Below are 22,204 nucleotides of genomic sequence, written 5' to 3' on the forward strand. Positions count from 1 at the left end.
CATATTGCATGTAAAAGCCATTCAACAGGCAAAGAAATGGTAACCATGCTTTTAACAGATGATAAAACAATGATATTTGGTAATACTATAGTGACAAACATTCTCCCTGTTTATCAAGTCTGCATCAGTAAATAACTGAACACAGGCAAAACAGTGGACTGTCCTCAAACAAACTGCGGTGTAAAATGCCTCAATGCTCAATAAGGGCTATATTTCCTCAAGAAGTCCTGAAAATAAAAGTAAGGTCTGATCAATGTATGTACCAAGCAGAATTGGGGGCACTGGTGGAATATTGCTCCTCTTTAACAGTTATACTACATAAACAGTCACCAAGTCAGTTCCTTAGAAATTTGATTAAACCTAATTTTCATGTAAATTATTACATACAAGTTTTCAGTTATGAATCATATTTTAAGTAAAATTTTGATAGCAAACAAAATATATATATACTATATATAGTATTACCTTATCATACTCGGAGCCAATAACCTCCCTTAGGTGAATTATATACTGAGCTGCAAACTCAAACACTGTGGCTTTGTCAGTCTTGTCACTCAAACCAGGCACAAGTTGACGTAAAGCATGACAGGCTTCAGATATCCTTGCTCTGAAAAAGATGTTTGAATTTTTAACAAGAATCCATCTGACCTTTTAGGGCATAAGGTTTTAAATGGACCTTCAGAAAGTTGGAAATATTGCACAAATGGAAATTACTTTATAAAAAAGATGACTTCCCAACACCCCTAAGGCCATCACGACCCACCACATTTCAGTAACAACTTGAGATGTTAAGTATATGCTACTGCTTACACCCATGTATTTTGGAGGTGATAACCTACATATCCGTAAGCAATTTCCAGTCTATTTTTCATTATAGTCTAATTTTCTCACAATCAACACAAAGTGAAAAATTATTTCAAGACCATAAAAGGAAAAATAAAAGTTGTCCCAAAATAATGGAATAAATAGCAACTTAAAACCCCATTTTATCAACGTGCTTTGTTTGTGTGTGGCATCGCCTAGTGATAAAGTACATATCGAAGTTCCTGATAAAAAATCTGAGCCTGCAATAACTGGAGGGCTTTGACTTTTAAATTCCAGTCTTGTGAAAATATGTGGAATTTTTTTATCTCATTATGATGAAGAAATACAATTTAAAAAAATACAAAACAACATTAAAACATGACCTAATGATAAAATACCTTCTCTTTCTCTCTTTTGCATTGTGATCTCCTCTGCTGTCTCTTTCATTAGACCAAGTGTAAAACTCCTGATCCATTGGCCCTGGCAGAATGTTTTGATAACGAAGTTTGAAATCAGACGTGGGAGTGTTGGGTGGAACAACGGGGAAGTCTGGGGAGGCACCAATGTTGTTCCTTATGCTTCCATTCTTGTCAACCATGGTACTGTGCATGGGAGTAACTGAACTTGTACTTTGGGATTCACTTCCTAGGTCACTGTGCATCTAATTTGGAAATTGAGAATGAAACAATGAACTGATATATTATGTACTGATCAAGAGACTGGCCAATAACCGACTAAGACATACTCTTAATTTAAAATATTTTTGACAGTTTTAATTGATCATTTGGACAAAAACATTAATCTTAAGTAAAAAAAAAAATAAATATTCATAATATTTGTACCTGATCAGCAAATTTGAGTGCCTGACGCACATTCTGGTAGATATCAGACTTAGTTGGCTGAATCGGTTGAAGTGGCCTTGATGGTGGTGGCGGTGGTTGTGGCGGTGGTGGTGGCATAGATGAGGCTGAATACTGGAGACGATATGGCACATGAACATAGGAATATGGCCCAGCCATCATTTGTGGAACCTTCAGAGGTTTGGGCCCTTTGCTTGTTAACTCTACTGGGCGTGGGGTACCAACATATTTAGTACTGCTGGGTACTGGAGCATACATGCTTTGAACAGGAGATGGTTTAAGTACTGGTGGCTGGAAAGCTGAAAACCGTCAAATTGGCAAGTTATTTTTTAAAAAATCAATTAAAAGATTGCATTTATATAAGTGCTGGTGGCTAGAAAGCTGAAAACCATTATATTGGTGAGTTATTTTAAAAATCAATTAAAAGATTGCATTTATCCATTAATGAATTATTTGTAAAATTAGTTCCATTATATACGTATATATATTAATCTATAAAGTACTTCCTTCTTTTTTGTTTTAGTTCTCAATCTATACCTTTCAAATTTGTGTCTCCAGGAGTACCAGTAAGTGGCTGTGATTGGATACATGGCTTCAATCTACTTGTCATAGTGCTTGTTGTTGAGCTGTAGAAATTTGTAGCAGGCAAGCTATATTCCCCATTGACACTCTGGTTGCAAGAACTGGTATATGCAGGAAAACCAGTATGGTTGGACTGTATCAAGTGCCCAAGGTTGCTCAAGATATTCCTGTAAGTTGATTTTTTAAAAAAATTTACATGGTGTAGCAATTGTTAAAATACAAATAATGCACGTAAAAGTAAAATAAAATCTACATAATTCAAATTTTTGTAATGTTGTATTTTCAAAAGATCAAGTTTCAGTTGCATTCCAACTACTTCATAAATTTAGCAATAGAAATAGTGCTGAAAATCTGAACATCTAATTAGTTGATTTAAATCAAGTAAACTATTTACTCATTTATGTAAATATTCATTTTTCCCTTTTATGAGACCACTTACCAAGCTTCTTCTGCGGTAGATGCTGATGGCATTTCATTGTTGTTTTCATCAATAGCGGAAAGTGGAGTTGGTCTGAGAACATGCTGATGCAAATCGGATAACTGTTGTTGCTGTTGCTGTTGTATTGAATTATGAGTATTCATTTGGTTTGACATTGCATTTGTTGTCTCTGTAATTTGCTGCTCAGATATATCACTTTTCTGAGCAATGCTAGTCATAACATGTGTTGCCTCACATTTGCTTGCAGTTAGTTGTTCAGTAAATCCAAAATCGGGGTTAATGCCAGCCATTATATATGTTGCTCCAGCAGCTTTTTGGGATGAACCTGCATTTTCAGAGAATTCATTCTGAGGAGGATTTTCCACAAGAATTCCCGCAGCTAGGGACGCTCTTAGTGAAGCTTGAAACAGAGTAGGGACACTCATAGATGGTACATTTTCAGTTGCACGTGGAGAGTCTGATGATTTTCTGTGCTGGGTTGAATCAGCTCCCTCACTTCTGTTATCATCTGGATTTTCTGTTTCAGTTTTTGGAGTTTGAGGGCTTTCAGTGCTTTGTTGTTCATTAGAATGCTCATCCAAGCTGAAAAGAATCAATCTTTAGACATGATGGATAATTATTTTATAGAATTTAACTGCATTTCTTTATTGCTGCATCTTCCAAAATTGAGACCATACATCCTGGAATCAATCAAAGATAAATAAAATGAAATATGATTGATTAATTATAAATGCAGATAGACTGAGGCAGGTATACTATTTGGTGCATCCCCCCCCCCCCCCCCCTCTCCCCAACACACTCCAAGTAATTTTTTTTTACACTTTTATCTTTTAAAAGTCCAATAATTTTTTTCAAATATAGGTAAGATTAACCTTTCAATGGTCCCAAGTCAATTTTTAACATTTTTTAATCGAATTTTAACGAAATTGACCTACCCAAGACTGTCGTCTGCTTGTCTTGATTCGGGCGCGTCTTGCGCACTTTGTGTAAGATTTCCGGAATTCTGACTATTTTCATCCGTTTCACTTGTTAAGGAAGGTGATGACTGTCTTTTAGGAATATCTTCTGGCTGTTCAAAACCGAAATAAGAAAACCCTGATTCTCCGCTTTGGTCGGGATCCCACACAAAACCCATACTTTGCGAATGTGCAGGAGTGTTCTCCTTCTCTTCATTGAATTCAGAGGCATCTTCCGAACTGCACAAGCGTGCTTTTTTTGGTGATGGTTCGAGGTGACTAATATTTGAAAGGTTTTGATCTCGTCCACTTGTTTCTTTGTTTGCCTCATTAACATTTTCCATCAAATACCTTTTCTTGGGTGAAAAAACGTTCGCGGGCAATGCCTCCCGATCCCTTGCTCTGTCAATGTGCTGCAAGAGCGATGCCATGCTCCGCGAGTTCCAACCCGAAGAAATATTATCGCAGACATTTTCCAGTTCCCTTTTCAGTTCGGGAGTACTTATCGAACTTTGTTTTGTTGACATGTTGGAAACCTCATGAGCGCAAGACGGATACGTGTGCTCACGTTCAAATCAAATGCGCTGCACTACTAAACGCGCAGACGTGCAACGCTATCAAACGTCATCATTTCAGCTCGATATGTTTTCCCGGGTATGGCATCGTTTACATGTTGCTTAGAAACGGCGAAGCAGCACAACCAGTCGCAATGTTCGCGGTGCAGCTGTGACAAGCACAACTAAAGCAACCATGACATAAATATCATGTCACATATCAAATAATAAATATCTCGCAAAGCTTTTCTTATCTTTCTCAATTCAGACACAGCCCCCCCCCCAAAAAAAAAAAAAAGAAAAAAAGGCGCAGGCCCAGTCACTCAGAACCAAGTGATTAATTAGAAAGGGTTAAAAATCTCGAATCCAAGTGAAGGGATTGTTCGAGCAATGATTCGTGACTTTTTTCCAAGGACAATTCGATTTTGATTAGGGGAAAATTCCAGATAGAATAGCCTCAACGGCTGTATGTAATGTAAATGTGATTGAACATCCTTGCTCTTGATATTTTTGTCCGTCTTATGAATTTCTTTTTTTATTTTTATTTTATTTATTTATTTATTTATTTATTTATTTATTTATTTATTTATTTTTTGTCCTCCGTGTAAAGATAAAAAAGGTAGCGACATGCGATCGACAAGATTCTTTCCCTTTTGATATCCAATTAGAAATTATAGACAGCAGCAAGGAACCCCCTTACAAACCTCTGAGGAGTATCAGATGAAAAACTCTAGTTTTCTGGCGTAAATCAAAATCATCAAAACCACTAAATTAGTTTTGCGGTTTCCGCGGTTTTATTAAATTTGCCAATTGTAACATATTTCTCTTTAATTTCCAGATAATGACCAAACTATTTTGAAGTTTTGTCAATGATCCAAAAAGTGTTTTTAAAAAGTGGGATCAACAAAATAACACCAAACTTGTAGAAAAAACAATAAAGTCACAGAAAAAAAATTCTATGATCGTATACAGTTAGCAAGCTGACACCCCTTTCAGTCCCCATTTTGGTATCGCCCAACCACTTGCACTAAGCAAAACCGTTACCTTAGAAACAAAGCTCGTGGTCCCCAAGTCTGGCGAGTGTGATAAAGTGTGATTGAAGAATTCACATCATTTATATAATCTTTCCCGGTGGGTCACACTCCCGATTTATCAATCGCAAAGTCAATACGAGATACCAATTCGGTGACATAGCTTGAACTAACATTCGAACTGCTTGTTCAGTGCACTGCACAGTGAGCCGACCACCGCAACGTTAGAGGTATGGGGACTGATATGGTACTCACAGAGAAAACCGAAACGTAAACCACGCTCAGGAAAACGAACTTATTAACCGTACCCAACAACCTGTACTAAAGGATGTCGTAGTTTTCACCATGCTTCGACCTAATTCATTTGTAATTCCACCGAGGAATTCAAAGTCGTGCGACTACGACTTTACTGCGAATCCAAAGTTCTTGGCGAAGTTCCTCAGGTGAAATCGACAAGTTGAAATTAACAACGATCGACAATCATGTCAGCCAGTACCGTCTCGAGCAACGTGGTTGAAACCAGTGGCAAGAAAACTGGAAGTAGCACAAGTTCCAACACGGATTTGGGATATTCAGACACAATTTCCATCAGCTCCGGGTCCACCGCCACTACGGTGAACACCCGTGTGTATAACCTATGCCAGAAAGGGGATTGGAGCGTCCTCGAACAAGTTCTACGAACTCTAGAGAAGGGAAGTCCCGAAGCCGCTTGTTCAGATGAGGTATTTTATAAAAATTGATGCATTTTATGCAATTTTTTTCAAATTCAAGTATAAAAGTAGGCCTATCAAACACAATTTTATTTTCATGGAATATGAACAAATTCGATCATGAGCGTGGTATCTGCGTTGTTGAATCTGACAATCTGTGATTATTATTAAGATGTGAAGGTGAAATATTAGAAATTCCTTTATCTAAGCTGGCTTGCTGCTTGAGTGAATAAAGAAATCGACCCCCTCAAAACTCTTTAAAAGAAATTATTAATTTATTAATTTACAAATTAGTGCAGTAACCATGAAAAACAAACCATTTTTTTACTGTTGTGGCAAATAATTATATAGATGTCTGCAGTGGATCTGTCATCATTGTTTATTATATTCATATTTTAAAGCATTTAAGAAACATGTAATGAGGTGCTTAAAAGCTGGCAATTTCTTAATTATTACTAATGCAATTAACTTTGCCAATGCATCCATATGTCAACTTGTCACCATGACCAAAAAATATAAAGGGTCATTCTTTGGGAGATGGACTAACATTTTATTATTTTCCCTGTTTAACTTTTAGTCAGTCTTTTGAAAAAAATGTTAAATATTCAAGTTTTTTTTTTTTTTTTTTTTTTTGTAATTAAAGAAAAGGCCAATATGAAGCCAATTTAATACTGTTACCATAAATAGACATAGTTTGTTTCCAGGCTTCATACAGCATGTTGATTTTACTCCCAAAATCATTGTGTCAGAACATTTTCCCAGATTGAGTTACTAAATACATGTATTTTCCATTAAAGATATTCTGCAGAGGCACTCTGATAGCTCACACCTGTAATTAATGATACCTTGATTATCCTTTTGATAGAGGTGAAAGATGACGCACCAGAATTAATAGGAACAGTTGATCATGGATTTTTTTTATATTGGCATGATGATGTTTTCTGCATAGCTTTTGACAAATGGTTTGAGGCTTGGTTATTAACATCAGCATTTTTTACATAAATACATAACTTTTCTTGAACATTTTGTTTGAAAAGCTATGAGAAAGAAGCTTATGATGGTTTTAATAAAGAAACCGACAGTGCTAAAAATGTATGAATGAAAAACAAAAACCAACCACACTGTAGGGGGTACAAAATGTAGGCATTTTTTTTATTAGGTAAACAATGTTGTTAGTGTGTTTGTTTACATTTACAAACGAAAAAAATACTAGTTTTAATTATTTTCTTGGTTTCTATTCCTTTAACAATCAGATAGGAAGTAAATTCCCCTGAGAGGGTGTCAAAAAAAAGCCTCCAATACATAAAAGCCCCAAAAAGTCAACAAAGAATCTCATCAGTACTGCAGTTTGTTAAAGGAAATGGAAATTATTGCGTTTATAGTATGTTGCATTCGATGTGGAATTGCCTGCTTGTTTAATCCATTCCAGTTAATCCCTTCAGTCTTGATCAATCAGTAATCCAGTCTTGTTGCAACAGAAATCAATAAAACATGCCTGCACCATCGGCCTTTGGTCCCCATATTAATAGCCTTGTTTGAAGATTGAGGAAAATATTTGAATGGGATGCTTTTTTATTTGGTGTAAAATAATTAATCTTTACAGTGGCAGTGAAATTGGAAAAAACTGGGTTTGACAGCCTCTATCTCTGTATGTTGAATTTAGGTAAATGATATCCTTGTGAGTGCATTTTTTCTTTCACCATGGGGAAGTTATCCCATAGCGATGAAAGAAAGTGCGCAAACTGTTTTTGAGAGAAAGCCTGTGACATGTTATTAAAATCTTGCAATCTTGCTTAAAACTGGAAATATTCCAGTACCCCCAAAACTAGGGAAACAATACCCTAGACCAGGTCACTTGTTTACACAGTGGGGTCAGTTTACTGTTTTTTGACTATTCAGTCAGCTAGAGTATGAAACACTCTTTCAACTTAAGTCACATTCAGAGCTGTTCTAACTTGGACCAGATGGCCAGATGAAGCTGTCATACAAGATAATAAGAAAAAGACCTCCCCCCCCCCCCCCCCCCCCCCAATAATCCAAATAAAAATCTAAAGATTCATGCTACACAATCATTTCAAAAAGTAATGTCAAGTGACTAATTGTAATTTAAGTTAGTTATAAACGCTTTAGGTTCTTTAATATACACCTTTAAGTAGACTGCCCCAACTTGTTTTCACAACTAAAACACTGAAAGTGTAATTTGACTCTAAATAGAACCCCACACAGCACCATTTGTTCCTTGCATCCATGTGTTTGTTTCTTTAATGTAAATGAAGCTGATATCCAATTGTCCTGTCTTTTCCAGTTTTCTCAAAACCATTTTTGCACTGCAGACATCTCTCTTTTGATCACACAGTGTAAAACATCTGTAGGAGCAATCAGATTTTGTTTTCAATTTAGGACCCATCTGAAGGGGGAAAATTGCAACAATACACAGCCGAGGTTGCCCCTGGAATTTATAATCTTTTTTGTAAAGGGCAGCGTAGAAGCTGTTTTTCATTATCTTTAGAAACACTGCACTGACTTGCAGTGCTCTGTCTTGTTTCCATGTGAAACATCACGGAGCGTTTGTCTTCACAATGGCTGATGGAATTTCAGACGAAACATCCTCGGAGTTTGATCCGCTTTTTAAAAAAATCCACTCTGCTCTCTGGACACTGAGTGGAAGAGAGAGTTGTGGAAATTTGTTTTTAGCACAGACTTCTGCATCACAAGTGAGTATGGAGATGTAGTGAAAGACTTTTTCGTGGCACTCAGAGTATCCTTGATAGTTTTTATGCCGGATTTTTTTTTCTTTTGTCATAGCTGTCCTCAGCAGTTGCCACAACTTGTATTTGTGACTCGCTAATTGTTAAGAGCAATTTCAACAGCACTTCTTTTCTTCAGCTTCAAATTGTGTATTTTATGTTATTTGGATTAAGTTTGATTAAGAATCAATTCCTTTAGTTGCTTAGCACAGGTATTCTTTTGCACTAACTTGTTTTTGACCTTAAGGCAAATAAAAGATTAAACGCCAGATTTTTTCTGGTAATTTCATGGCTTCTTCTGCAGGCAATCTTGAACAGGAGATGGAAGCAACTGTGATATTGTTTGGTGACCTCACTGTAATGTGTTTTTGAATGGTCATTATTTTGTGCTTAAACTTTCAGGACACAGGCATCACCCCACTGATGGTAGCGGTCAAGGAGAACAAGCTGGTTATTGTGGAAAGGCTCATAGACCTGGGTGTCGGACTCAATGATAGAGCAAAGGTGGGTGTTTCTTTGATTAGTGCTTATTAACACTCAAACCACAACAAAAGCTCAAGCACATTTGATTTATGAAATGTCCTTTAAAAGTGTTTTGTTAATAATACCCCAAAAAGATGATTCCATAAATTTTGGAAAGTCATTTGGGCTCTTGTCAGAAAGTTTTTTTGTGTTGATAAAAATGATAAATCTATTTCACAGACACAAATGCATAGTCTGGGAGTACTCCATATGTTACACAACATACAATGTGATGCAGCATAAGATTTTGTAGTCTGCATGAGGACTGAAATTTTTTAAAGGGAGAGGGGGGTCTGTCTCCAAAGGCCCCAATTGGAAGTAATTACAAAGATTTGTATTGAAAGAATTTAGTTGTTTGAAATTATGGTTACTAGTATGATTGCTGAAGAAGCAGTCCTTAAGAACTTAAAAAATATTAAATCATAGAAGCAGATAGCTTGAACTTGGAGGGGGGGGGGAGGGAAGTGAGGGAGAGAGAGAGAGAATAAATCTTTCTTCCTTTAGTTGTTTGACAAAATATAAATGTTTTCATGACATTAGTTTGCAATTTTATCGCAATTTTAAGACTAACATTAAAGTTATAGTTCATTAATGAGTTTCAAGTAAAATTGATTTGGGTCTAACTTCAGAAGAGAGCAATTGATTACAATATTGTAATACAGATATCTTTATAAATGTAATATTTATTACTTTCACCAGTGTTCATTGCACAAAGAGTTGGGTCAGGGATTACTTGGAGGGAGGGGGGAGCTAAAGTTTTTAAAAAGAGGAAACTACTGAAAACATAAGGGTAAAGTTTGGAAAAAAAACTATTTCCAGTGCCTTCACTTCAAAATGATTATGATACTCATAAGTACTTTTTTCTCACAATTATTGAATAGCAGAAATCCTACGCAAAGCAATAGCAAGGCAATGAAATAGGAGGAGCAGGAAATACATGTAATCTTTACATAAATATTAAAGTTGAAAACCTATTCAACTTGAGTGGGTACGTGCAAGGCAACACTTTTATCTGAACGGGTCATAATATTAGGGTATTACCATAACACAGTGATTGTGTGTGCAGATTAAGGGAGATTCAAGTGCCAAACTGTTGCAAGGAGAAGCCCAAACAAAGCAAATTTGGATACATATTTGGCCATGTTCACATTATAGGGACATGGTCCTGTTTGTCAACAGTCCTATAAAAAATAAAGTGGGATATCAGACAGCTAGGACTTTTAATTGGTTAAATTGCATTTTCAAAGAATCTAAAAAATCGGTTAGACCATGTACGACTTGTTATATCAATTTATAATGGTAAAACCAATAATCTAAAACATACTGAGCTATCCAAAGCAAAAAAAAAATTTGGGGAACAAAGCCTTGGTACATTCTGTACGCAGTTTTGGTTGCAGTCAAGGCTGAAACACACAGCTTAAATCCATTCAACAGCTGCTTTATTTCAGATGTTCAGCTGAAAATTGATAGAACAAAGTTGTGTTGTGCAGACAGCAGTTTTATTGAAATTCAGACATTGAAATTCAAAAATTATAGAAATAAATATGGACGCTAAAACTTTTTCAATTAGGTTTTTCGGCCATATGGGAATTCAACACAAGAGAATGCTTACTAAGCTCTGTGACTGTGAAATTATTTTGAATCCAGGAAAATTCACCATTGTTCACTAGGTTACCAAGCAAAAGGTGTTTAATGAGGCTTTGTAACTATGTAGAATTTTCACCTTTATCATGATGTAATAATTATTTGATTGAAACCTCTGATAAATGTGATTAAAATGGCACACCTTCTCCAGACATTTCTTTTCTCATAAAGACAGAAGAAACAGTTAGGTAATTATAAGGTACCAGTTTTTTGACAAACCTAGTCAATTATTATGACGTTTTGAAAGGAAAAGGGCACAATATCAAATGAATGAAGTATTATATATAGTATTAACTCACTGAGAAGTTCATCAATGTGACCTTAGCAACCGCAGACTTCCAACTGGTGCACTGTTTTTATTATATGTGCAAAACCCATTTAAGAGAAACTTGAACTGAAAATGTCACAGACCAGACTCAACTTAAAGCCCTTTGGCACAGTGTTTACTCTGTTTGACAATTACCTCATAAATGATTGCTTTTAGAGAATAACATATGGATAAATCCTTTACATGAAAGAAAAATATTATTATTTAAAGTAAACTTTGTCCCTTAGTCGAACCCAAAATCTGCTAACATCTGTATTTTTCTTACATCTGTAATTCTCTTCTTTAGATTTATATGCTTAATGCCTCGTATTAGAATTGAAATATGGAGGAAGCTTGTCAGACTGCAAGCCAGAGCTTTGAAAAATGCATCTATTTCAATGACTAGTTGTTTAATGTTAGTAACGCAGTGATCCTTAATAAACTTTGTATTTAAATCGCATTTATTTTGACTTGATGACTTTATAATTCAGAGAGTAATACTAAGCAACCAATGTGTGTAGTTATTTACAAGTACCTGTAGCTGATAGATGCCCATATTGAAGGCAGGACCCCCGAATGCTTTCTGTTGGCGTTGCCTGAATAGGGTTTGTGTGGGGCTATGTCTTATCTTGGAAAGTTAGCAGATAAATAGCTGGGGACACAAAGTTCACCCAAGTCTGAGCATTAACACGTAAATGTTAAAGTAAAAACCACCGTTGATTAGGATTAGTGTATGTTGTTTTGAATGTAGGTGTTGAATTATTTGCAATGGAATTCATGAGGGTGGAGAAGTAAAGTTGTTTTAATCCCCCCCCCCCTTTTTTTTTAAGGGAAGGTGAATAAATAGAAATGAAAGTGGTTTTATTGGGATAGTAGGAAATTGCCAGTATTTTTTGTCTCATTTTTTGTTCATTATAGGTTTTTATAAATCATGAATGGCTTGAATAATTTTCTTTCACAGAATATAAAGGATACATTCATATGATTGTCCATGGGTAAAACATCAGTGGCCGTTCTTGTAAAGTAACACATTTGTTATAAAGAACCAAGAACCCTGTGGTTACGCGCTGCCTAGGCCACACAACATGAATGAAACATTTTGTATTGAAAGAATTGTACTACTGTGCATTATTCTTCAACTGAAGCACTAGACTCAGTCAGGATCATTTGCATTCCTTTTTTACTGAACTGTTTCTGTGCCTTTGAGTTTTTTTGCCTGTATAGCAGTATATCAGATTGTCAACAGTTGTGTTAAATTCCTTAAATTTTTGAGGTTTGCTTGCTGGAATTAGTTCAGTTATGTGTACTTTATTCGCTGTGGTCGATGGAAAACTTACTGTTACTATTAAGTATAAAGTTTGAGGGAGTTTTGATTCAGAAGTCCAACTTAATTTTAGGATTTTGTGAATTTTTGATAGTGCAGGGATGTGTGAGGTAAATTGTTTGGTTGAGCATATATACTAAAGAATGCAGTCTGAAAGTATAGATTAGCCTCCTCGACAATTTAGGCATTTATCATCCAACACCAAACCCTTTACACAACCAGTCTTTTCTAAAGTTACCAATTTAGGAGTAAAGTCAATCACTTGTGATGTTTGATACGAGGTCCAAGTATAGAACGGCCCTTTGTCCAGTTTTTAGCCGAATCGCCTTTCATGTTGACAAACACAACAGAATTAGAGCCACATTATCTACGAACTTGAGGTGGTCACTTAATACCATTCAAATCAATTGCCATGGAGCGAGTCCATAATTAAAGATTTTATCAAATATTGTATAGCACTCAGATGCATTAGAGGCAGGTATCAAAAGTTATGTTTGTACATAGAAATGGGTTTCGCAACAAGTTGAGTGGTAATTACCCAAAAAATTTTCAGGTGTGAAAGCAAGATTCCTAATCTCTTTCGGATATTCTATGTCAGGATTTCTGTCAGGTTGATATCACATTTGGTTCTTCATACTGGAATTAAGGTAGTTTTAAATGATTTTTATGTTTGTAAAGAGTAACTACTGATATTTACTGGAGTTGGACCTGGGCAGTAATGATTTAAGTCCTGAAAAGGAAAGATTATATTTGATGCTTTAGCTTAGAAAAAAATAAACATGTTGACTATACAAAAAGTAACTTTTCAGTTATTCGCATTTGTGGATATCAGTTTATTATTCCAGAAAACTTTGAAGGGGTTTCTTTTCACACAGGTATCACATTTCAAAATGTAAACCCGCGAATAAGAAAGTCCTATTTACTGAGAGCAACTAATCTGCTGATTTTCACTGGTTTGATAATCTGTAGGAAATTTTTTATCTGGTTCACAAGCAAAGTAAAGTATTAATCAATAAGGACACTAACTGTCTTCATACACTGCTGCCACTCATTGCTGCACCTCATAATCACTGTGTAATTGTCCAATAAATCATGTTTGGGATTAATTCCCAGAGAAATGATGTGGTATTAGAGCGGGGAGACCAGACCATCGCCTTAGTTACCTGTCTGTGCTGGTATTGATTACGCGTCTGCCGTCTATTTTGAGAATAAGAAAGTGAACACTTGTACATTTTGTGGCATTTAACTTGCTACATTTTGTCTGAAACACAAATTAAGTTCATAAATTTGTCTGTGGTTTTTATAGTAAGTTTTTTGCCGAATTTAGAGTGAAAAGCATTAAAAGCTTTTTAAATCGTCTGCATTATATGTGAAAACAAACCTGTATCTGTCATCATTTCAGTGCTGTATGTATTGGTAATATTCTATATATATACACTCAAAGAATGAAAAAGTTGATTATGATTAACCTGTATGTAACAAAAGCTCACAGAAGTTTTAAAATCAAATTGTGATCCCATTATTTCCTCCCTGTTTAACTCAATCGGATAACATTGCTTGCACTCATAAAGAAAAAAACCTAACTTACCATTCATAGATTTACAGGAATGATTCACAGGAATAAAACAGAAAAAAAAAAAAACAGTTTAAGTTTAATAACAAGCCTGATTGGGTTGTTTTTCATGATTTTTTTTTCACAAGCCCATTGCTGGTTACATTTTCTGAGTGTTCACAGTGACAGTAGTACCTGACTAAAAATTGCTGGTAATTGTGTAATATTGCACAAAAACATTTTGTGCACTTTCATTGTCAAATTACTTGGTCTTATTTTAATGTCACTGCTTCTGTCAGTTTTGTCATATTTTTTGTCTGTCCATGTGACAGCTTTTGCTGTCTTGTTATTTGTAACTCTGGCATCGATTAACGAGATATTGCAGTGAAGATTGGTTGCAATTACTAGATAACAGGATGTAAAAAAGAAAAATTAAAAATGAAATGGGTCTTGTGGATAAAAGTCCTCTGAGTGTTGTATTGATCTATACAGCAGGGAATAAATAAAGCTACTTTAACACATGTGTTCATGCAGTTAGAATTAATCTACCAGAAACCTGACAAGTAAATAAAATATTTACTTAACTGTCAATGTTAAATAGCCATTTGAGATGGCATAGAACTTCAGTTTTTGACAGGTTTTATAATAGGTACCTTCCATGTTAATCATAAAGATATATTACATTTTTCACTGTTTTCTTTTGAATGTATCTTTTTCAATATTTATCTTTTAAATACAGTTATAAACCTCCACATATTTACCTGTGCCAAGGAGGTAATGTTTTTACCTTTGGTGGATGTATGGTTGGTTTGCTAGTTATCAGCCTAACCCCTCAAAAATGTGTATTTTTTTCAACTCCCCCCCCCCTCTCCCCTCAGAAAAAAAAATTGTTGGGTTTTGTCTTGTTTAATTCCTGATACAGACATATGGGAGTGTGAATCTCATCTGTTAAAGATCATTTTTTCAGACTTTATTTTTAAAACCACTGATAGTTCCATAAGTATTTTGCTGGGTTTATTTTGTACAGAGAAGTTGGTTGGCATGGCCATCAGATTAGACTGTGTTATCTTCCAGTTAAAGTCCTCCACATTATGTTTACATACCCAGTGCAAATTGTGACAGCATGTGGAAGATTCACCAAGGGGGTAATGTAAATGCCACAGATTGTCAAGGTCACTTGCACAAGGCCACGTGGCTGGTCAGTTAGAGGCCTTTTTCCCAGTGTTAAGTTATGTGGAACAGTTTAAGTGTTTCCTATTACCCAAGTAGTATCCAGAAGTAGAATTTTCAGTCAGAATTATTTGACATTTTTTCATTATCATTTGATCAAAGTAAGTAGCAGTAGGCCCTGAAGAAATGTATAATCTGTCATGAACACATACCATAGCTGTAGCTAGGTGAGGCAAATAAGACACGTGCATCATCTGAATCTATAGATTAATATTACTAGCAAGGCTGGCCCAAAGGGAGTGGTTAGATTTGTATCCTCATGTTTCAACTTAGCTACAAGCCGCAGGATGCAGTTTACTGTTCTCATGGAAGTGATTGTCTGAAGCGATTCTTCAGATTTGTTTGAAAAGAACTGCAGGAAATACTTTAGACTGGAAGTGTAATTTTATAACAATATTCAAGCTACATGACGTCTTGTATATAAACACTTTTAGGAAGTATGGTAGAATGACTACCATACTTTAATTTTTTACAATGTTTTTTCTCTTAATCTTATTCTAAAATATTAATAAAAAGGTGTGAATGGGCATTATGTTTTATAATTTTCTTTAATAAAACTCTCTAGTTACACCCATTAATTGCAGATTAATCTTAATCTAGTTCGTGTATTTATTAATATTGAAAAAAAAAAGCCTTGCTTTGCTATTATCAGTTAATGTCTTTATTTAATTATTCCTAGGATGGGCGCACTGTCATGCATTTTGCTGCGTCATATGCCAGAGATGACATCATGAAGCTGCTCATTAATAAGAAGGCTGATGCCACTATACCAGGAGGGGTGAGTGGAAGATGAATTTTTTAGTTTTCTGCGTAAATAAATTAATAATCCATTTGTCGTATGCAGAGTGATTAAGATGTGAGAATAAACATGATTGTGATAAGATTATAAATTGATAGTAGATGTGAAGCCATTGAAATGTGATCATTGAAAAAAAAATACCTTTCACAATTATTATTTGAAATTGAGTGATAATTTTTCCAGAAAAAAATTGTAATTACTTGGAAATTGTCATAAGTTCTGAAGAGTTAGTTAGACTTATATATAGAAAACATGTTTTTGGTGTAAGTTAAGTCTGGAAAATAAAAAAAAACTTAAATTGTCTTTAAAAGTGAGAATTTAGAAATGTATAAGTGATTACTCAATTTCTTTTTTATTGCTACCATTATCAAAAATGTAAAACTCGAATTTGTCATTAAAGGAAATGGACTTCTGTTGCACAACTTGCGCAGCATCTCTATCATTATGCATACAAATGTTTCAGTCTCCTTACATTGCGCTGAAACACAAATCCTTGTCTCGAATTAATTCTGACAAATTGAAGTCAGACTGGGCCTTTGGTTGCTGTCTGGAGTTACAAAAAGGGAAGAGAAAAGTCATTCAACAGTTCGCCTATTGTTTAGAAAAAAAGGAATAATGATTGGGTGATTATCCCAGTGGGAGAGCTATGTAATCAGATGCAGAAACTTTTGCAAACAGTGCCACCTGGCTTTGAGGGGTTTTATGTAGCTTTTATGTCTTAATTGTATTGGGAGCTATGGGAGGGGTGGTATGTTGGAGAGTGGGGGGGGGGGGGGGGGGGGGGGGCGGAGACACCATACATTTTATTAAAGGATAAGAAGATTGGATGGTTATTAAAAGCACTTAAAATCAATTTAAATGTATTAATTCATTGTCATTGTCACTGTCTTTTCTTTATTAATGTTGCTGTATTTCTTCATTGTGTGTGTCTTCTTGCTTATGCGGTGTGTGTGTGTGTCTGTGTGTGTGTATGTGCGTGTGTGTATGTGTGTGTAGAGAGAGAGAGAGAGAAAGAGGGGGAGGGAAACCTCAATTCAAACATGAAAATGACGTCAACCTTGGTGTCTGGGGTATTCGCTATCTTTAGGTGTCAAACATTTTACTCACAGAGTTGGTGGTGTTTACAGTGGTGTGTGTGAGCATGAACATGTGTGTTGATCGAGAGTGGGTGGGGAAAGAAACTCGAATTGCTGTGACCTACGGAGCTTTGTTAGTATCATATTAACTTTTTTCTATTTTCATTTAAGTTTTATTTTATGGAATTTTCACCACGGTGAAAATAATTTACACCGCGGTGGAAAATAATTTTCACCGCGGTGGTAATTCCTGGCCATCTCGGTGATGAATAGGTAATGAGAACCTTACATTTGCCAGATGCCGTCACGGTGCATGCTATTGTTACATACACACAAGGTTGGTGGATCTGTTTGTGGGGCCACTGCCGTTAATTTAGGTTTCCCATCTATATTTACCACCTATATAATTAAAGTCCCGCTTGCAGTTTTATGCAAAGGGAATCCCATTGTTATTACTAAATACTTAACGTTATTTTTGGACAATGTATTTTTAAATATTAGTGTGATGTGTTTGCCCATAGATCTTATCTTAATAGATGTAATCTCGGTTTCTTCGGAGAGGTTTCTTTTTACCAATATTCCCAATAATACACAAGTTATAATAAAGGGAAAAGCGACGTACAACATTGCAGCATTTCGGTGATTTTTAATCTATTCGAATACTGCCCGTTTCCTTCACATTCCTGGGATGATTGGCACATAAACTGGTTAAACCGCGTGCATGTGCATGTGAGTGTCTTTATCAACTTACTTCCCAGACATCTGGTAAATTTTGGATTCGTACAACCTACATGTATGCATCACCCGGGCCGAGATGGCCAGGAATTATCACCGCGGTGTAAATTATTTTCCACCGCGGCGAAAATTTATTTCCACAGTGGTGTAAATTATTTTTCACTGAAATAATTTTCACCGCAGTGAAAATTCCATAAAATAAAACTTAAATGAAAATTTAAAAAAGTTAATATGATACTAACAAAGCTCCGTAGTGACATGTTCACAGTTTTACCCTACTGGTCTGTGTAATTTGGACATGATATGCCCATACAACTGTTCTGTACCTGTTGACTTTTAAAAACATTTGTTTCATTTCACAGTCTGTTTAATTTTATGTAATAACATATTGATTTGTTCAACTAAATGTGAACAATGTAAAATATGTAAATTATACTCGTGTAAGGTTTACAGCCTGTTGGCTTGAATGAGGGATGTGATATTACTTTTAGAAACCTAGTCAGGTAGCCAAGAAAATTGAGTCAAATATGCCCCCCACCCCCCACAAGGAAAAAAAGGCAATCACATCAAAGCTGTCTTCATCTTTTGTAAATACATTATTCCCTTATTTTTTTTTTTTTCATTATGCAGCCTAAGGAACAGCTCCCCCTTCACATGGCTTGTGCAAGATCTAGTGGGGCACTTGCAATAGTTCAGATGCTCCTGAAAGTCTCTGGAAAAGACTGCAGGCTTGTGGAAGACAAAGTAAGTTTTAAACACTCTTATCTTATTCAAAGACAATTTCATATTGATATTATCTGTATGGAGTTTCAATTTGTTTGATGATATGAATAAAATACAGGGGTGTATTGTGGAAGCAATTTTAAAAGTGGCCTAGAAAATTGTACCCGAATACACATAAAGGAGAAATTCATTCTATTTAAAACAACCAAAATATGTGCATTTATATACAAGTTAGGTGGACCGACTGCTGTTGCATTTGCTGCCTGCATTGCATGATAAGTTTTGTTTCTTGTACTAGACATGTCACGTCAACGACACATCAGTCCCTTGTATCTGAACATGCTTTACTTTAGTTCGGTTGGTCTCATGTCAGTCAGTCAGAATTCTTTCACAGTAATATGAATCTAAGACAAGTGCAGAGTTTGTCTCAGTGGTGGTTTATGTGAATGTCCCCTAAATCTGTCTTTTGTTTTTCATAGACATGAGTACAAATTTACTAGTAACTTTTTTTACTTTTTATGTTACACTAGAAGCCAGCTAGGTTATTGAAAAAGTGCAGGAGGCCTATTGTCTCGTGGTCTTGTGTTTCTCTGGTGATTTATTTCACTCAATAAATTAGTAGTAGTTAAGTGTCTCTTAGTAACATTGTCTCTCCTCATTTAAGTTGTCTAAATCATATATTTAAATTCCCAAGCCTTTGCTATTCACACTAATTTTAAGTGCATTAGGGTTGTCTCATCTCAAACAGTATAAAGTAAATGTACTTTGTCTTTTGTCTTTTCTTTACAAATCCAGTTATTAATATCCTGCACCGCAAAATCTATTAAAGTGTTTATTTATTATTTTTGTTTGTGTCATTGTGTGTGTGTTTGACTGTTGTGTCCTCAACCTTAACAAATGCCTCCTTCATTTTCACTTAAATAATTATATGAATATCTCTTGCCATGAAAATTATTTCAAATTTTTTTCAGGATGTTTGGTATCAGTATCTCGCACACAGAGTTTTACTATGATCGTTTCGTTTTTATTTACAAAAATTGTTATAAACATTCTCTGATTCAGAAATTATTTCAGAACTGTTTCCATTTCAGGATGGCTCAATTCCTATATTTCTATCTTCTGAAGTTGGTAATGTGGCAGTTTGCAAAGAATGCCTCACACAACAGACAGAGCAACAGATCAAATTCCAGAGAAGGGTGGGTCCCCCTGTTTTCTTTGACTTGTTTGAAGTTGGCCAGACATGACATATCTGGAGGCAGTCAGTGCACAAACAATTACAAATTTCCCATGGCACTGGGCTTTGTTTCACAAAGGGCTTGTTTAAAAAGTCTTGTGTGGCATTTTATGAAATGTGGTACTTTTTGTACTCTAGACATGCATTGGACATGTCATGTCACCCACATGGTACAAACCAGATGTCACAAGCATTATGATTAATGTTTTCAATTAGAACAATGGCAGTGATATTGTATTATATGTTTTGTTGACATCGTGAATTGTTTTAGCTTTTGTTCTGGACTATTTCAGATATTTCACTGTTACGTAGTTTGATGTTGAAATTATGGTATGGTTACAGAATTTCAATCATAGAATAGATTAAGTATTTAGAGCGATTGTTAATGGATATTGGTACATTTAAGGGGTGTAGGGTAACCCATGTTGCTAAATCTATGAAATCTTTGGTTTTGCACATATATTATCGTGTTTTTAGCACTTCAACTTATGCCAATAAGCAAGAATGGTTGAATTCACATACTACGGATAAGATAATGAAATTAAAGATTGCTTTTCACTTAAATCAAATTTTTAAAGAAAAAATTAAATAACTTAAAGGTTGTTAAATAAACAATAGTGTGGTCAGTGATAAAGCCCTCTTTACATTTCAATTTCTTATAATGCTGTTGTATGAATGTATTTGCGCCAAAATTAATAAGGGGATTGGGCCTCCCAAATTACTTGTCTATGAATTTCTCTTGTGCACAGAGTTGAAGCTAAATTTCTTTTAGCTAAAACTTACTTGAACATGTCCTGAATATTATGCTGTGACGCTTTCTGAAGTCTTGAAAGAGTAAACAATTTTCGTAATTGATACCAAATCTCTTTTTTTTTTAAAGATCTGCAATACATTATCACTGATTTTCCCCAATTTCCACAGGGTAATGGAGACAACTTGATGCATGTTGCTTGCAGAAGAAAGGACGTGGATCTGGCAAAACTATTTGTGGAGTACGGAGCCAACTTTGATGTGCAAAATGTAAGTTTTGAAAGTACAGATGGCATTCGAAAATTCTGGAAGAGTAACAAAAGTTATGATTAATATAAGTGTTTGCTGACATTTCATGATGTTGACATACAACAATAATATGTTTGCAGAATATAGCTAAAATCTTGACTGCTTGATTTTGATAATTTTGGATAATTTAATATGTTTTAAAATTCTAACCTGTTTTGATTTTAATATTTAGTCACAATTTATTAATTTACATAGAAAGGCTGGCAGAGAATTTCCTTAAATTGTCACATGTGGCTACTCAGTTATTATTGTTGTTGTTGTTAATATTACTGTTGTTATTATTATTATTATTATTTAATTTAGTATGAGGGCCATACCCCCTTACATATATCAGCCTGGGAAGGGGATGAAGCCATGATGAAGTACCTGTATCAAGCTAAAGCCAATCCAAACATAACAGATCAGGTATGCAGATCTATTTGAGATTGGCATCATGATCGGCCATGGCATGTCATTGTATGGAATTTTGTAAAATATGAATTTGGATTCAAACATTTAATGAGTGAAGTGGTATTTTCAAAATACTAAAATTGTAAATGGATATTTCTTTTTAAGATATTCTCTATAAAATCAAAATAGAATCAAATTTATATGCCAACAGTTTTATTATATTCCATTTGTCAGGCCAACAAAAAGCATCTGCTTGAATAAAAAAATATTAAAGTTAGACTTTTTATTTTTATTTCGATAAAAGGGTCAGTTTTCACATAAGGTGCTTGCTGAATGCTATTTCATTGGCCTATGAGTCAACAGAATGTGATGAGAATGGAAATTTCCTTTCAGATGGATCGTAGTCCCTTACACATAGCTGCAGAGCGTGGGAACACAAGTGTTGTGGAGCTGTTGGTGGATAAATTCAAGGCTAATGTCGCCGCTCGAACTAAAGATGGCAGCACCTTAATGCATATAGCATCAGAATGCGGGCATCCTGATACTGCACTTACATTTCTCAAGAAAGGAGTGCCATTGCATATGCCAAATAAAGTAAACAATTTAATTACTTTAACATGTAAAACACATCTGGAAATCTTACTCCTTTTTTTCTTTTCTTTTTTCTAATGACAACAGTCATCATTTTAACGATTTAAAAAAGATTGGAAATTAGGTATCTAAAATAAATTTTTGCCATTATCATTAAATCAGTGTGTAATATAATGATAATAATGATTGCGTTGATCAAAGAACATACTTGATAAATTACGTTTCTGTTTTACTGTAAAAATATTTAAAAAGCCCTTTTGTGGAAAAGAACTGGAGTCTTTATCCTTATTTTGTTTACTTCATTGATTATTTTTAAAACAAGAAGATGAATTAAG

The 22,204-nt window shown here is 35.0% G+C and overlaps 2 protein-coding genes across 3 annotated transcripts in view; one reads left to right on the forward strand and one right to left on the reverse strand.

Moving 5' to 3' along the window:
- Nucleotides 1–22: 22 nt before the first annotated feature.
- On the reverse strand, nucleotides 23–4,266 carry LOC106152810 (uncharacterized). The gene is made up of 7 exons (XM_013526550.2): nucleotides 3,621–4,266; nucleotides 2,686–3,267; nucleotides 2,202–2,413; nucleotides 1,647–1,963; nucleotides 1,203–1,465; nucleotides 466–607; nucleotides 23–227 (listed from the first exon to the last, which is right to left on the reverse strand). Exons 1-7 carry the CDS (start codon nucleotides 4,166–4,168, stop codon nucleotides 198–200), a joined length of 2,094 nt encoding a protein of 697 aa, XP_013382004.2. The 5' UTR covers nucleotides 4,169–4,266; the 3' UTR covers nucleotides 23–197.
- A 960-nt stretch (nucleotides 4,267–5,226) lies between these two features.
- The window catches only part of LOC106152811 (uncharacterized), a 32,879-nt gene continuing 15,901 nt past the window's right edge, over nucleotides 5,227–22,204 (forward strand). Inside the window, exons 1-8 of one of the 2 annotated variants that reach the window (XM_013526551.2) lie at nucleotides 5,227–5,948; nucleotides 9,086–9,187; nucleotides 15,942–16,040; nucleotides 18,503–18,616; nucleotides 19,687–19,791; nucleotides 20,751–20,849; nucleotides 21,192–21,293; nucleotides 21,672–21,872. In XM_013526551.2, the coding sequence (XP_013382005.2) occupies nucleotides 5,709–5,948; nucleotides 9,086–9,187; nucleotides 15,942–16,040; nucleotides 18,503–18,616; nucleotides 19,687–19,791; nucleotides 20,751–20,849; nucleotides 21,192–21,293; nucleotides 21,672–21,872 (1,062 nt within the window). In that variant the 5' untranslated portion in view covers nucleotides 5,227–5,708. Of the gene's footprint in view, nucleotides 5,949–8,406; nucleotides 8,651–9,085; nucleotides 9,188–15,941; nucleotides 16,041–18,502; nucleotides 18,617–19,686; nucleotides 19,792–20,750; nucleotides 20,850–21,191; nucleotides 21,294–21,671; nucleotides 21,873–22,204 lie in introns of those variants that run through there. The other variant, XM_087000208.1, reaches the window with a different exon arrangement.

The sequence above is a fragment of the Lingula anatina genome, chromosome 1 (genome assembly GCF_051362555.1).
Source record: "Lingula anatina isolate TDL-2025a chromosome 1, LinAna3.0, whole genome shotgun sequence".
In the NCBI taxonomy this organism is placed as follows: Eukaryota; Metazoa; Brachiopoda; class Lingulata; order Lingulida; family Lingulidae; genus Lingula; species Lingula anatina.